This window comes from Ursus maritimus, unplaced genomic scaffold (assembly GCF_017311325.1).
Source record: "Ursus maritimus isolate PB19 unplaced genomic scaffold, ASM1731132v1 scaffold_20, whole genome shotgun sequence".
Classification (NCBI taxonomy): domain Eukaryota; kingdom Metazoa; phylum Chordata; class Mammalia; order Carnivora; family Ursidae; genus Ursus; species Ursus maritimus.
Window position 1 is genome coordinate 8,985,533 of NW_024424453.1, and position 16,534 is coordinate 9,002,066.

Genomic DNA, 16,534 nt, shown 5'->3' on the forward strand with positions numbered 1-16,534 from the left:
GGTTCTGTTCTCATTAAGAAATGAGGGACAGTAGAATGTTCTATACAAAACTAACAGTAAGCAACAACATCCAAAGGTAATGAATATTTGTAAGAATGTGTTTTAGTGAAAATAATAGAAACCATCCCACTGTGTGGCAACGTGGACTTCATCTGTTCTGTGTGTTTGCAAAATAATTGTCACCACAGACTTTTACCTTCCCAAAGGCAGCAATCACCACAGACACTACCCACATGATTTCAATAAGGCTGCCTGCTTTTGTTTAAGTACTTTTTTCTTCATTCTAAGAAAGTATTTCCAAAGAAAAGGGTAACCACATTATGTTTTATTATGATTTTTGGAATGATTTTGCAGATGTGAAAAAGAGAAAGGGCAAGCTGCCCCAGTTCTGTTGGCTTCCTAGATCTCAAAGGCTTATGGTCTGGCTCCTCACTTGAGAGTTTGCTTAGGGAGACGGCCAAGAGTTTCCCCAGCCTCAGCTCTGGGAAACCTCAGCTTCTTCCAAGAGGGATGGTGGCCTGGAGCACCTCTCCAGAGAGCTCGTGCCAGCCGTGATGAGGTGGGGCCTTGTGACAACGAACACTGCCATCGGGGTCCAGGACCCTACCCTGACCAGACCTGTGTGCTGGGTCAGAGAGCCCCTGAACTTACTTCCCCTGTCCTCTGTGGGAAAACATTACTAACCCTCACTTTAGTTTCATAACACCTTTCAGGGGACCAGTCTCTGAGTGTTCTTCAAAGGAAAAAAAAAAGGTTGAAAACCAAGAGCGGAATGATTGCTTGTTATTGTAACTAGGAGCGTTCCTTCAGCCTCAATACGTACCACACACATAAGGAATGGTTGTTTTATTTATCACTTACAGAGCTCCATTTTTTTTTTTTTTAAGATTTTATTTATTTATTTGACAGAGACAGCCAGCGAGAGAGGGAACACAAGCAGGGGGAGTGGGAGAGAAAGAAGCAGGCTCATAGCGGAGGAGCCTGATGTGGGGCTCGATCCCATAACGCCGGGATCACGCCCTGAGCCGAAGGCAGACGCTTAACCGCTGTGCCACCCAGGCGCCCCAGAGCTCCATTTTCAAAACCTTGTTGTGTGGAGTGCATTTGTACTCTTACAATCGAATTACAAGTGTGTGTGTGTGTGTGTGTGTGTGCGTGCGTGTGTGTGCATTTACACACACGCACACACAACATATTGAGAGACAGACTTCTAAAAGTAACAAACATCAAACATTCATTTATTGAGTCATTCTCCCTTCACTCAACACTATAAATCTCGTTGCTTTAATCCTTGGAAAACATAAGCAGGCTAGGATTTATAAAAAGTAGACGCATAGTATTTATACTGCTTTTCCTCATACCAAAGGAAACAAAAGTGTTTTGGGAAATAAATAGCTTTAACTGCTTTGCAAGTGGGAAAATGTTAGCACAGAGAGGAGATGAGCCTTAATTAAAATATAAATATGGAAGTGAACCAGTGTTTTTTGTAAGAAGATTGGTGGTGGGTGTGGCTGTGTGCGACAGTACAGCCAGCTTGATGACTGGGCAGTCATCCATGAGTCAAAAGCTGATTTTTCTTCCAACCCTATTATACTGCTTGCCCCATTGCTGCAGTGATTTGGTCACGTGTTGATGTTTTGTTCTAACTAAATGGAGGAGGGCAGGGATGGGCTTCTCATTCATCTTGACATCACCAGGTCCTGACACAGCACTCACAGAGGAGGGGCTCCATCAGTATGACCGTGAGGGAGGAATTTGAGCAACCAGGGCTCCACAGGGTAAAAAATAGATCTCTTCAGTGTTTCAGATTGAGCACAGACACCCCCTCCTTATTCCAGGACAACTGTGTGGATAGCCCTGTGTGACTCCACAGTGCTTGTGGATTCCACACTGTTTCATAATTCACCCCTTCACCGTCTAACAAGTCCCTAAGTTACTCCTTGAAGTGGGGGACTGTCCCCTTCTTCCCTGTATCCTCAGCACTCAACACAGAGCCCAGTACTCAGTAAATCTTTGCCAAAGAAAAGATGAGCTTTTCTTCACAGATCAGGGGGCTATTGCTTTTATACATTAAGTCACAGAATTCTCTAAATTTTCTTAAAGCCTGTTTCTTTGCCATCTCCCAATGCTGTGACCATTTTACAGGTAATGCTGGGGGTAGGAGTGGTCTGTGGGACTGGCCCTGAAGCCTCCGGTTGGCTGTTCCTTAATAACGGATTGAAACTCGGGCAGTAACTATAAAGCCATGGACAGAATAAGTCACATTTCTTCTCTGGACTTTGTCTTGGAGTAAGCATCCAGATCACTGACTATTATAATTCAAACTTCAAAATCTTTGGCTCAAAAGAGCAGCGCAATCTTTGATATTGAGGTTGAAATCTCTAGGTAAACCGCTGAAGCTAAAAAATTTCCTTCTGAAATTACACCGTGATGAGCAATACTTTTAGTTTCTTAATGAACACCTGGAGTACTCGAACTGCCACTCTTCCCCCACCTTGATTCACCTCAGTTTGCATGTTCCTATTTTCATTTGACAGAGGGGTACATATTTTTACGAGTTTTCTATAAGGCATTTTGCTAGCAACAGGAAAGAGCTGCCTATAAATTTTATTGCACTTTTCATTTCTATTTAAAATGTCTATTTAAAAGCTACACATCTGGTCTGTTGATCAGACTTTGTTGATCTTCCGTTATGGCTCATTGCACTCTTTCAGCAAACATTTATTGAGTGCCTGTCATGTGCCAGGCTCTGTGATGAGTTACCGGAGTTTCACCGTCTACCCTAGAGATACTCACAAATCACCGTCTGGTAGCTTGAGGAGTGTTTTATAGTTGGGGTGCCTCCCTCAATGACTGCCTCAGAAGCCATGTTTGTACTTCTCCTTATGGAAAAATGCCCCTAACAATGGTACATGACAGGAGCTGGTCATAGCACTTTACCTTCTGGGCCACTGTCATTGGTCTAACAAGTTGGCACATGACCCAAGCTCGGCCAGTCTTCTCTGGACTGAAGTCATAAGGAAAGATAGCTGTCTGTTCTCTCACATTACGTGTCTGTAAGGATGTAACTGCAAACACCAGTTTTCCTGCTCCTGGCCTCACGGAGAGGACCTGTTTGCAGAAGATGACGCCCACATGCAGAGAGAAATAGAGGAGATGACGAGTCCGGACAATGTATAAGTCTGTGGTTGGAGTCAACCCTGAGATCATCCCCATTCCATCCTTCCCAGCGAGTATTTAAATGTTCCCCTTCTTTGATTAAATTAGTTGAATTAAATTCTATCACTTGCAATGAGAGAATTCTTAGACTCTGTAAGAAGTGTTAATGGGATAATAAAGGAAGATGCAAATAATTCAGTTTTATAAAGTGAGGACAGGCTTCATAGAGATGAAGATAACCAAGCTTTGTCTTGAGAGATAAGGAGGACTCCCATCACAAGATGAATAAAAGGGCATTTCTGGGAGGCAAAGGAGAGTTCAGTGCTTTTGGAGGAACAATACAGTGGTATAACGTGGGGAGAGACGAGAACAGAAAAGTGAGCACAACTTAGATCCCAAGGGTATTTCCTTGAATGTTTTTCTGTGGGGTTTGGGTTTTGTCCTATAAACAATGACTGGGAAGTGAGTAACAGATTTTAAGCAGGGTTACGATCTGGTCAGATTAGTCTTACAGAAAGATAATTGGTCCCACTGATGGGTAGTTGACAAAAGGGGAAAAAATGAGAGAGTGCGGACAGGAGGTTGGTGCAGCAAAATAGGGAAGAAATGATGGTCTGAACAGGGGCTGTACAGGGGATGGGCCACAGAGAGTCAGGAGGTGGCCTGGAGGAGTGGGGGCCCCACTAGACAAGAGTGAGGGAGGAGAGGAGACAGTCTGACATAACCCTTGGCTTCTGACTGCGATGGCCAGATGGAGGGTGGAGGCACGGGTAACCAAGAAGGAAGGGTAGGTTCTGGGGGGTGATGCTAGATTCCACTAGGTCTGACTAATGCCCACGGGAGATGTCTAACAGACACGTGAAGAAGTAGTAGCGTACAGCTCAGCAGTGAAAACAGAGGTGGTGACAAAAGATTGAGAAGTCACTGTTAGAGCGGCGGACACATGCAGCCTCCCAGAAGACCCCCAGGTTGTGTTACTTTCTAAAAGACCCCTAGATAGGTATTTTTTACACTGCTTTAGTTTATCTTTCAAATACAAGTTTAATATTTACAACAGTATGAAATGTCAGTGTCTATTTTATTGGTATAACTTAGAATAGCTAATGTGAAGCACTAGCCATTCTATTTGGGGTGGGAAGAGGCAAAAGCTACTAACTTATTTATCTATTTGCCTAGCTCTCTATCTTTATTTTTTTTGCTTCAGTTACTCTATTCAAGTGTTTTTTTTTTAAGCAATTTTATTTTATTTTTTATTTTAAGTTGGCTCCATGCCCAATGTGGGGCTTGAACTCACGACCTTGAGACCAAGAGCTGCATGCTGTACTAACTGAGCCAGCCAGGCGCCCCTCAAGTGGCATTTCTAAGTGCACATGTGTTAGTATGGGAAACACTCAGGCTAATGATTTAGGAAGGCTTGAGAGTCTGTGGAGCTCTAAAGAAGCTGCTTTGTAATCATGAAGAGGTCTTTCACCTGTTGAGAGCCCTTCATATTTCTTGTTAAGGATGTTTCAGTAGATGTTGACTTTATCAAAGTCAACAATAGAAATATTTTTCTCAGTTGCTTTTGGACTTAGCCACCTTCAAATATTTTGTATCTCATTTTATTATTATTTTTTTACTTTCTCCTTTTGTTAATGCATTTATGAAAGTTTTTTGTTTGTTTGTTTTTAGCCATTTGTGAGCTTTTTCCAAACAATGATGGAGGTCAGCCAATCTTACACTCCAAATACCGTACCGCTACTTCTTCCTCCATTAGAAACCTGGGTTTGTAGGGAGACAAAAATGTCTGCGGGAGGTAAACAGAGCCAGGAAACCTGGGTTCTAGTATAAACTCTATTATGAGTTTGTGCTCTTGGATTATTATCTGACCTCTTTGTGCTCAGTTTCTACATCTGGAAAGGTTTACTCTCGTATAAAGATAGTCTGAGAACCAGTACTCAGCATATGTGGAAGTACTTTGAGTTTTTAAAAACATTTCTGAAGGGGCACCTGGGTGGCTCAGTCAGTTCAGTACTTGCCTTTAGCTCTCCTGCCTTCAGCTCAGGTCGCGATGCCAGAGTCCTAGGATCGAGCCCTGCATCGGGCTCCCTGTTCAGTGGGGAGTCTGCTTCTCCTTCTCCCTCTGTGCACACTCTCTTTCTCTCTCTCTTGCCCTCTCTCAAATAAATAGTCTTAAAAAAAAAAGTCTCTGAAAGAATGTGAGGCAACACGCTTAGCTACAACTGAGTAAGCGTCATCCGTATCCCTTTATCTTTGTGTGGATTAAAGGAGATGAATAAAAATGCTTAGCCTAATGCTTGGCACACAGTAGGTGCTTAGTAAAATCACAATGTTCAATCCTTCCCTTTCTCCTTCACTCTTTTTGCCTTTCTCCTTTCATACCTTCTTCCCTAAGATGCTTTTAGTTTTTCCTTGCTAACTTACTTAAACTTGATTCAGAACAATGTGCAGTTTTCAGAAGCAAAACCACAATTAATATTCTAGGATAATTATATTTTGTGATAATGCCAAGCTAGAAATAGGCATGTCACCATGTTTTAGGAGATATTTATATTATATTATTTTAGAGAACAAACTAGCTAAAAGTCAACTGTAACAAGCAGAAAGAGTGGGAGACCTAGAGCCTTGAAACGGTTCTGATTAGCAAAGCACACAGTCGTCCCCTCAAGTTGATGACAGGGTTGTGGTTCGGGCCTAACTTGGGCTGTCCTCCTGCTAACTTGGTGCTGATGAAAGCAAGAGGCTGTGTCAGACTGCTGCTTCTTAGGGGCCTCTGCCGTGTCTGAATTTTAAAAATGCCAATATTCTCTCTCTCTCTTGACATTACCATTTGTGATTCTAGTGTTGTTACACATTGTCTCAAGTTTTTAAAAACAGACATGTTGTTAATGAGGGATGTTCGGAGTACTCTCCAGTGAATTAATCATCAAGATGTTCTGAATGGAAGTACTTTTATGGCAGTGATGTCAAGTATCTTTATGCTTCAGAGAAGAATTTAAACTGTAAGACTCAGTGGCTATTTGATCTCTGTGAAAACACCAGCCTTCAGCTGGTGACAGAGGCTTGCCTGGCTTCGTATCTGCTTCCCAAACGCTCCCTCTTACCCTCAACCTCCACACAGTAAACAACATCAATCCGCCTCAAGCCCTACTCAGCTACAATTGGTTTGCCCCAACTGTTTTGTCAAGAAAAGTAAAAATAGATCCTCTTATAAAGAAAAGGGATTTTACATTTCATCAATTTCCAAGGGGCAATGAAATGCCTTCTTTAATGTAAGAATAAATAACAGTGTTGGGATTTGAGCCCTATAAACCTAACCAGGGCATTGGGCATTTCCTCCCCGTCCCCAGAGGAGGAGAATTTTCTGTGCTGACAGATTATGAATGCCCGACTGATGCCTGGCCAGGAGCAGAGGCCTCCTGGGGCTTAAGGGAGCCCATCTGAGGACACTGGCCTGGCCAGGGCCACGCTCTGCCTGAGGCAGGAAGCCACAGGCTGCTGCAGAGCTGTTCTGTTCAATCTTCTTCCGTCCCTCTCTCCCATCCCGACTTTTTTCTAGAAGTGGGGGAAAATACCTTTAGTGAAGCCCTAGAGCTTTCAGGCACTCCATTTCCATATTTTCCGGAGATGATTCCACAGGCAAGTGGAGACCATGTCATTGCTCCGACTCCTACAGAAGAAAAAAACGGAATAAGCTGCTTGTGCAAATGGAGATCAAAAGTGCGGGAGTGTTTAAAACAGGACTTGGTTAGTTACAGGAAAACAGCTAGTCAGATAAGTGTTCCTATACAAATATATACATTTATTTATTTTAAAAAGATTTTGTTTACTTATTTACTTATTTATTTGAGAGAGCGCCAGAGCATGAGCAGGGGGGAGGGGCAGAGCGAAAGGGAGAAGCAGACTCCCTGCTGAGCAAGGGACTCAATCCCAGGACCTTGGGATCATGACCTGAGCCAAAGGCAGACACTTAACCGACTGAGCCACCCAGGCGCCCCTAAAATTTATTTATAGGTTGTGCTTCATTTTTATAGACCAGTTGAACATGTACTGTAGGTTATAGGGAACGGGCCTTGTTTTCAAGCCAAACAAGCCTAAAAACACGGTGCACTCATAATTTGCTGATGTCCAAACTGGATGTTTCTTTTTACACTCCGCCACAAACACTGACTCGCACGGGCGAGTGCTTCAGTGCTGCCCTCGTGCACCGAGCGCCTGTACAGAGCCTGGTCCTTAGCAGCACAGTGCCTGCCGCAGGGCGCACACAGAGCCAGCGCCAGCAACTACAAGGACCGTCACTGCTGCTGACTTTCTTTATTCTTTGTTTTCCTCACCTAGCATTTTCCTGCTCTATTTCCTAGAAACCTCAATTTTTTAGGAAGAAAGTTTTCTCTGGACACTATTTGGATACATCAGGCAGAAAATGTGGCTTATTCATGTTTTTTCGATGTCCAAAATTCTTCTGTATATGTTACATACATAAGAATATATTATATATATATTCCTTTCCTTTCTTTGAAATTATTACATCTACCTCCCCATGTCTAACATAGTTCCAGGCAAAGAGTAGAAGATACAGATGTATAGATCCATAATTGTTTTGGGAAAGGCAGTTATAATCTACCCAAAGATGCATGCTTTTGTTAGAGAAGAACCTTATGGAAAAAATGAGTTTATTCATTGTTTCTGCCCTTCTTTCTATATGCACTTTTTTGAACACCTTCTGAGTACAGCTTATACACCAGTCACGATTTACAACTGCTTGGATTTCATCGGTAATATCCTATAGACGACCCGCAGGCACGTTTGATTCTCCTGCAGTCTCTGAAATGGATAGTTCTCACACTCTCTATGTTAATTCGAAACATTAAGGAAAGCATTTCCGTAACACTTTTTTCCAGATCGCTGATACTCCTATTGTTAAAAATAATCAGTAAATTTGATTGTGAAGATTACCTATTTTATGGTAGAGCTCTGGTAGCTGAACCTCCACTTTCTCTCTCTGAAAAAGATGGTATTCCGCTTGCTCACAGACCGGTGGGATCATATTGAACTGCCTTGCTACGGAATAGGCTTCCTAGGGAGAAATAAGATTGCAACTAAATGTATACTCATGAGAAATAAGGCTGCTCTGTGATTCGTATGCATGAGAAAACCGCGTTGTAATGAAATCAGTACAAACCAAGAAACACGTAGGATGCCAAAGAATAAGCCAAGTTGTGACCATCACTGTCACCAAGAGCAATATCAAATGTGGGAAATCCTTATTATTCTTTGGGATTAGTCAATGTGGGATTCATCACAGTCCATGACAATACCCATAATTTCAGTTCCTAAAGAAATAAAACTCAGACTAACATAGAAAAATGATGTGTCATTAGCATGTTATAAACAGTATAGTTATTTAATATAGTTTTTAAAAAAGGAAGCCAGACTATTTTGTTCATCTGTCTCATTAGCTGGGAAATTCATTGTATCCTCTTGCCACTGAAGAACATGCTAGAATATGATTCCTGCTAGAGATCTGCACCTTCCTTCCCTGTTGTATTCTGAGCTGATGAGCTCCAGCCCCCATATCCGTCTCCGGAATGACAGAATTCATTGTAGCATTCTAGTGTCATGGTGATTGTTAGGAAAGTTTGCAAAAGGTCTTGTAATTGACACATAGTATTTGAAAAACAGTAATAAAGGATTTAGTGGCCATTTGAAAATAGGAATGAAATTACCATGATCTCCATAGCACTCCACCGTGACGTCCCCCAGTACATCGCCATTCCTTGGTTTATCACATGTGTCATGGCTCGAACAATTTCTGTGGAAGGGCCAAACAGCATTTCATTAGTTTCTCTACTTTTCAGAGTTACGTGATCTTTGGTTGTTTTTTTTTTTTTTCCCTGCCCAAAGCTTAGAAGTTTAATGCAGTCATTTGTTTTATTAATATAATTACGTTGACATTGGTGACAACGTAATAGTCTAACATGAAATATTGATGGTTTAGAGGCTGCTGGTTCTTTTGGGTAAACTGACTTTCCATTTTCAGTTTGCAGCACTACTACTAAATGATATTAAAGACATAATGACCACGTTAAGTTCTGCCTTTACTTGCATTCCTTCACGGTTGCTGCCCTGTAAAAGAACATAGGACTGACCTTCCTCAAAGCCACTTACTAAAGTGAGAAGTAAGAGGAAGCATTTATTTTGACTTTGTAGAATGTAAGGTCACTGAGGCTAGAAGGCCCGTCTTCGTGTGTTAGATTTGCAGAGCCGGGCCTCACACAGGCTGGCTGTGTAACAGAGATGACTCAACAATATGTTTAGCAGAAAGATAAACATATTAAATGCTGCACAAACAGCTGAGCCCCAGTGGCTCCAGCCCACAATGGCACACCCTGTCCTTGACCACTTCGAACTACACTTTATTCTGAGACATCCATGTAACGCCCTTCACCAGGGCCTGCTTTATAGCCCCATGGAGTTTGCTCATCAGCTTCCTTCAGCTTGACATCACATTGCCTAAACTGGAGAATGAATCCTTTCCACGGAGAGCTGGAGTTGAGCTGATCTCCTTGGCACCAGCTAGGTGTGATACAAAACCAGAGAGCATGGAGAGCCTCAAGTTCAGTGGCGTGCAAAGTCAAAGGCATGGCTGGGTTTCTTCCACAAAGCAGGTCAAACACCCAGGATGCCAGGTCATTTGACATTTTCAAGGGGTTGCAGGCCTCAGACTTCTCTGTGTCCTACTAACCCCTGTCCTTCAGAAAAATCAAATCCTTGTCTCAAAGCTGAGTTGAGGTGGATGTATTCTTACTTTATTTCTCACGAGCAAGCACTATCTAAATTGGTAGGGGACAGGATATAGAGTGAGACAGCCAGGGTTAGGGACCTGGCTTCCTTGCTTGTTTGGCTTTTAAATTGCCCTTGGTTTCTTAGTTTGGAAGATGGGAATGCTTTTACTCACCATTGTCTACTCAACAGAGGTAGAATCTGGCTTATAAGAAAAATATTTTTCTTTCTTGGAGAAACTCCCAAATATCAAGTTATTACTCAGCAACTAACGACAAGTTCCTTTCACCTTTATAAAGCAAATGAGATACAGAAAAGTTCTACGAAACAGTTTCCTTTTATCATCAACTGGAAATGAGCGCCTATGGTGAACATTTCTGGAAGTAGAAAGCCATTATTTAAACCTCTTCCCAGAAGCATTCGCTCTGTCTGCACCCCTCTATGGTTGCACCAGCCCCCTTCCCTTCACACCCTGTCTCATTCGGAGGTGAGGGTCATTTCCATCAGCAGTATGTATTGTCTGCAGCGCTAGGTGCTGGATATATTGTGGTGACTCAAACATGTCGGTAAACACTGGTGAGCTTAACAGAATAAACTGAACCCAAGGTGCCCCTGTCTCTTCTGTAATCAGTAAGATGAGCACAGAACAGTGTAGTGGATGGGTGGCACCGAGGCTTCGACGAGAACGGTTAAGACAAAGTTGTGGTTGTGGCTCTTTCTGTATCTTCATTCACTTACTCAACACACATGTGTTAAAAACCCAGTATTTGCCAGGGACTATGCCATTGCTGGGTTCATCCGTCAGCAAAACAAATACAGAGCTCCTGGACTCGGAGCTGAGAGTTGAGAGCGGGAGATGGGGATGTATGCAAGGAAGTAATTACAAAATGCGAAGTGTGAAGAAAGCAAATAGGGGTCTGAGATAAGGAGTGAGGTCAAGGAAGGCCTCCCTGAGGAGTAAAGTTTAGGCATCAGGAATGTAAAAGGAGCCAGCCATGGGAAGAACAAGGAAAGAGCATTCATTCTAGGCAGGTGGGACAGCATGTGCAGGACGGAGCTTAGTGAGTTCTAGCAACCAGAAGGCAGCCATTGTGGTAGGAGCTTAAGGAAGGAAGGAGCACGGGGGTAGAAGATGCAGTTGGCAGAGGGCAAACCACGTTGTTCGTATGTTAGTCAAAGTTTAGTGGGAAGGCAAGAGGATGTAGCTCACATTTTAGAACACGCTTTCTGACTTGGCCATAGGGAATCAGCTGTGAGGGGGAGGACTGGAGGGAGCACTTCGATCTTTAGGAGGGAATTGCAGTATTCCAGGCGGGAGATGAGGGTGGTGGTAGTAAAGACAGACAGACACGGATGGATTCAAAATAGATTTTGGTAGAATCCACCAGGCTTGAGGATGGACTGAATGTAGCAAATGAGAGAAAGGAAGGAATCAAGACGACCTCCCAGATTATCTGGCCATTTACAGGGATGAGGAAGACTGAGGGAGCAACATGTTTCGGGAGAAGAATCCAGAGTTCCTCTTTGGATGTGTGACGAATGGAGACACCTGTGAGATACAAAGGGGGAGGTGTCGAGTAGAAATCAGTGGACGAATGACATGGTCAGCAACCCGGGCTGGAGGTGACATATTTATCACTGATCAGTCTGTTAGTTGTCTTCAAATTCACAGCAGCAGATGAGACTATGTAGGGGAGTCTGCGGCGGACACAGAAGAGTTTCTACAAGCCAGCCCAAGAGTCAGGGCGAGCACACGGCTGGGCTCCAGTTCAGCAGCAGCCAGAGAGCAGGAAGGAAGCCAGGTCAGGGGGTGTTGCAGAATCAAGAGCAGGCAGTGCCGGAGAAGGAGCTGTGCCCACAGAGCGGAACACTCAGCGCTCAGATCAGAGGGTACCACGCAGCGTGCTGGCTGTGGCGCACTACAGAGGCCCTTGCAGCCCATGAGGAGAGCCGTTTCGGGGTCAGAGGTGCCGTGGGACCACAGCCAGGCGGGAGCAGATGGAAGAAAGGGGTGGGGGTGGGCGGGCTTTAGACACAGTCTGAGTAGACTTTTCCCAAGTTTGGAAGTGAATGGAGCAGAGAAATGGCGGAGTAGCGGAAGGCGTACTTAGGGCCAAAGGAGAGTTTTATTTTAAAGATGGGAGACATAAAAATATGCCTGTATGCCATCAGGAGTGATTCAAAAAGAGGGAGTTGGTGATGATCCCGGCTGGGGGCTGGGGCAGGAGAGGGAGCCTTGATGGGGGGGGGGGCGGTGCAGAGGACACTGCATCCAGATGGCAGAACTCTGAAAGGTGTGGCGAACTCATCGTGGGAAGACGTGGGAGCCCCCATGGGAGGAATTCGATTCTTAACAAGCTATCAATCAAGTGAAGAAGAGATGGATGCGAGAAGGACAAGGTGAGAATGAATGGTTCTGAATATGGACGAGCCTATGCGAGACCTTCCTATGCCCCAGATACTTTAGCTGGTGGTAATTTCTTGTTCCCTGGTTGGTTGTGCTTCCCTGAAGAGAAGGGTTTGGTGGAATGAAGAAAAAAAACTCTAGTAGTTCTTATCCTTGGAGGAGGCAGCAGCACTGAATGCAGGGGAAAATGGTGGGAGAACCGAGAGGCCGCAGCTGGAGATTCATGTGGCCAAGATTAAAAGTTAATGAATGTTAAATTTGTTGCTGTTGTTTTTTAACATCAAAGAAAAAAACCCCAAGTTGTTTAGCTATGGAGCAGGACATTGCCATCTGATGGTTGTGGGCTTTTACACGATTCTACTATTTAAGGACACAAGAGGGCAGCATTGTTGAAAGAAAAAAAAAATCAATGGAGCCGAGCCCGTTTTAGGCCTGTCTCCTGGAAATGCATTTCTAAAGCATCCTTGTCAGAGCATCGATTCCAGGTGGGAAAAGGATGTCAGGAAGGTTATTATGTGCATTGCACGCACCTGCCTTTGGGAAAAGACATGCAGACAAACGTGATTAAATCCGGCAACCCAGGACTGAACGTGACTCCCTCTGCTTTTCCAGGAAGACTTAGCATTCGTGGTTCTCAACTGGGACTGCACATTGAAACACCTGGGAGCTTTAAAAACTATGCTATCTGACCTCCACTGAAGTTCTGTTATAGCAGAATCTCTAGGGCTGAGGCCCCATCATCAGTACTTTAAAAACACATTCCAGACTATTCTAGAGTGCAGCCAGAGTTTGGAACTACTGCGCTTGTCTCTACCAATCGTCCTAAAGTATGACCCCTGGAGCAGCAGCATCAGCAGCACCTGGAAGCTTGTTAGAAATGCAAATTGTAGGTCTGACTCTAGACCTATTGAATTACAAATTCGGGAGGGGGCAGCAGTCTGTGTTTTAAGCAGAATTAACAAGAATTTCCGGTGTGTTTTGAGAACCACTGCTTTATACCATTCCCAAGTAAGCCACTGCAGGCTGAATAAACTTCCTCCCACATTTCCTCTTCTGCTCTTTCATCTAAATGCTTCATGCATTTAACCTTTAATTATTTGCTTTAGTACATACGCAGACAGTCACTATGGCCTGCATGGATACATGCCCGCACACACACATAGGTGTGCATGCTTTGGTATGATCTGAAATCACCGGAGGAGTTTGATGAAAGGCAGAGGTCCAGATCCTGGTCTACTTCAATGAGCCTAGGCTTTTGTGTTATTTTCAAGAGCTCTAAAATCCCAAAGTTTGAAAAAACACTATCTGAACTATTGAAAAACTTCATTAAATCTTCTTTGTGCCCTCCTTTCCAGGTTGAAATAATCATTATTCTGTGACCCACAGGCCACAGGATGCTCTCTCTTATTCCCTGTATCCTTAGCCCACAGCTGGCTGTCTAGAAATGCTTCAAGTCAATTTCGTTCCTGCGAGCATTCCATTTCCTCATTTGTAAAGTGAGGACGATATTGATCCCAGGGAATTCTTCAAAGCTGGACATGCGATAATGTGTGTACATCAATTTGTGAATCTAAAACTAACGCAAACTGAGTAAGAAGTAAGCAGGATGTGGCCCTGGTTGTTTCTTCTCAAATAGGCTCAGTTTCTAACATTGTAGTTACAAAAAAGAAGAGAAGTTGACATTCTTCTTTCAGTAATGTAGGTCATCTTTGTTTTCAAATATGTGTTTTGTGCTATAGGACTTAATAAAACTGTTTATCTTGAGTGCAAAAAATGTGTTGATAAACCTGTTTAGTTTTTTAATTGGCCCTCATACAAAAAAGATCGTTGCTGACATTAAACCGTTGTTCATGGGAAATGTTCCTTTGAGCTTTGAAAGTTGTAAGCAAATAGTTACACTGCATGAACAATAAACCAGAAGAACGTCAGATAAAAATAAGCAGAAATTGGTGTTTTGATTAAATAAAATGGACTCAATCTGGCCACAGTGACACAGAATGATAAAAACGAAAGAAACCTTAGAGATAATCCCGTGTAGGTTCCTCTTGCTCTAGATGAGGAAAGAGGCTACAAGTTCATTGTTTTAAGGTATAATTAAAAGCCTCCATACTATTAACAATTATAAATATTTCAAATATGTTTCCAAAATGCTAAGAGTGAAATACACTAATCATTGCACTCTATGATGGAATTATATGTAATTTTGTTCTCTTGTTTTCCAAGTTTCCTGGAAATTCCTGTAAATGTGTTATCATACTTTTATAATATAAAAAAGAAAGAAAATTCCCTATCACGTAAAGGTGCCACTTTAAAACACAAATTTTTACAGATTACTTCACAAATATTTTTAACCAAATGAAACTGCCATTTTTAGCGTTCAGAAATGGTTGACTGCGGACCACGTCATTCACATGGTTCAGCCTAACTGCTAGCAGATCCTTTCTTTTTTCAGAGAGGACCGTGGTGGAGGTTGAGGCACTGGTAAAATGTAGGGACTTGGTTTCCTCCAAGGAGTTACAGACACGAAGAAAAAAATGGGTCTAAACCTGGGCACAATTTCCCCTCCAAACCAGCTGTTTGTTTATTTAACTTCCATCATTTATTTGCTTATTTAACTTCAGAAACGTGGTGGTGGGTTTATAGTGGTGCCTCTTTGCGCCTTAGAGGTTGCTGCTTGCTTTATCCATCCTTCGTCCTGTGGAGAATCCTCTCTCAGCACTCAGCTGAGTGTCCGCAGACAGAGAACTCTCCTTTTTCACAGGAATGGAAATCACCCCTATAAATGGAGCATGTCGCGTTCAGCCTTAAAGCTTTGCTGAGTGTCTGGGGAAAGCCTGACTCCCTCTGCCTCAAAGAGCACACACCAGGATTTGGGAGGCCTTAGTTTTTGTCCCACTGCTGTCACCACTTTGGGAGCACCCCTCGACCTTGTTGGATCTCAGTTTCTTCCACACAGGTGGGCAGATCGATGTTACTGGAGCACATAGGTACTCTTTCTAAAAACCGTTTCGGTGGAAAATATCCTAACCTGCCTTTTTTGGTGAAGAGGCTGAGGCTCGGAGTCACTTGGGCAAGTTCCCTTCAGATAGTCTATAAAGCCACTTTTAGCCTTGAAATTCTGGAAGGCTGTGTATATTGTGCGCTGTGGGAGAAGGTGGGCATTTACGGACTCCCACTGTGCATCTGTGAACGTGAACTGCCTTGCGTGCGGTTATACCCGTCCGTTTGCACTTAACACCTGGTCACCCTAGTTCATGATGTATATGAATGACTCGGGAAGTGTAAGCTCTTTTTGCTTCCTTGAAGAAAGACCTTAAGTGTGATGACTCTCCGAAAAAAAAAAGCCAAAAAAAGGGATTGTGTCTGCCTCTGACCTGCCGAAGCTCAGAGAAAAAGTGGCCTTCGCAAGATCGTTTACAAAGAATAAGCTTTCTGGATCAGGACATAGGCCAAAATGATCAGAACAGACTAGAGTCGAGAGACTAGGAAGCAATACATGGACGGAGTCAAGTCGGTAAAACCTTTCAAATTAAACCTCATTCAAAATTCTGACCCCAGAATGGAGCTGTAGGTCTCCAAGGACAGCGCATTGTCCTCGCCGTGCGGCTACCCTGTCCCAAAGGGCACGTGGTCCTCAACCTCTCTGCTTTGCCACACACGGTATTTTCTGGACCCTAGACACTGAACTGAGCCTCTGAGATTGCCCAGATGTGATTTCTGATCCTGATTCTGAAATGGGACACTTTCCGTCTCTCTTTGACCTGAAGTCCAAAGGCCCGAAACAAAAACAGTAGTTGGTAAATACCCCTGAGTTCCAGAGTAAGTCACTGGGCCACCTCTGCAGGACTGGTACAAAGGCTTGGCCACCTTCAGCCTTACACCGACCTTGAAAGAATAAATGCGTAGAGTTGGAGGTTGAGAGATCATTTAATTGGATTTGAGTTCTGTGGCATTTCCCTACCTCCCTCTGTGATGCCTCCCTCCCCCTCCACCTTTCACCTCATCTCAAACAGAATAAAACTCCAGAACCAAAAACCCCGTTTTGCAGAACATGCAAATAAGAGCAGCTCCCTGAAGTAAGCGCCTGAAATTCCTGGGACTTTTCCGGAACACACAGACACTGCTGTTCTGGGAACTCTGCTCATTCCTTATCAGCTCCCCCTATAGAGGGGGAGGCTGTGTGAT

General features: G+C 43.5%; 1 protein-coding gene and 1 long non-coding RNA gene across 2 annotated transcripts in view; one reads left to right on the top strand and one right to left on the bottom strand.

Moving 5' to 3' along the window:
* KCNAB1 (potassium voltage-gated channel subfamily A member regulatory beta subunit 1) overlaps window positions 1-16,534 on the bottom strand; it is a 364,296-nt gene that overhangs the window by 12,458 nt on the left and 335,304 nt on the right. Inside the window, exons 9-11 of the mRNA XM_008706834.2 lie at window positions 8,886-8,971; window positions 8,116-8,236; window positions 6,735-6,829 (exon numbers count right to left, since the gene is read on the bottom strand). Coding sequence (XP_008705056.1) covers window positions 6,735-6,829; window positions 8,116-8,236; window positions 8,886-8,971 — 302 coding nt within the window. The remainder of the gene's footprint in view (window positions 1-6,734; window positions 6,830-8,115; window positions 8,237-8,885; window positions 8,972-16,534) is intronic.
* On the top strand, window positions 9,007-14,123 carry LOC121104253. Its single transcript, XR_005836533.1, has 2 exons — window positions 9,007-12,342; window positions 12,962-14,123. It is a non-coding gene; the product is annotated as an uncharacterized LOC121104253 (long non-coding RNA).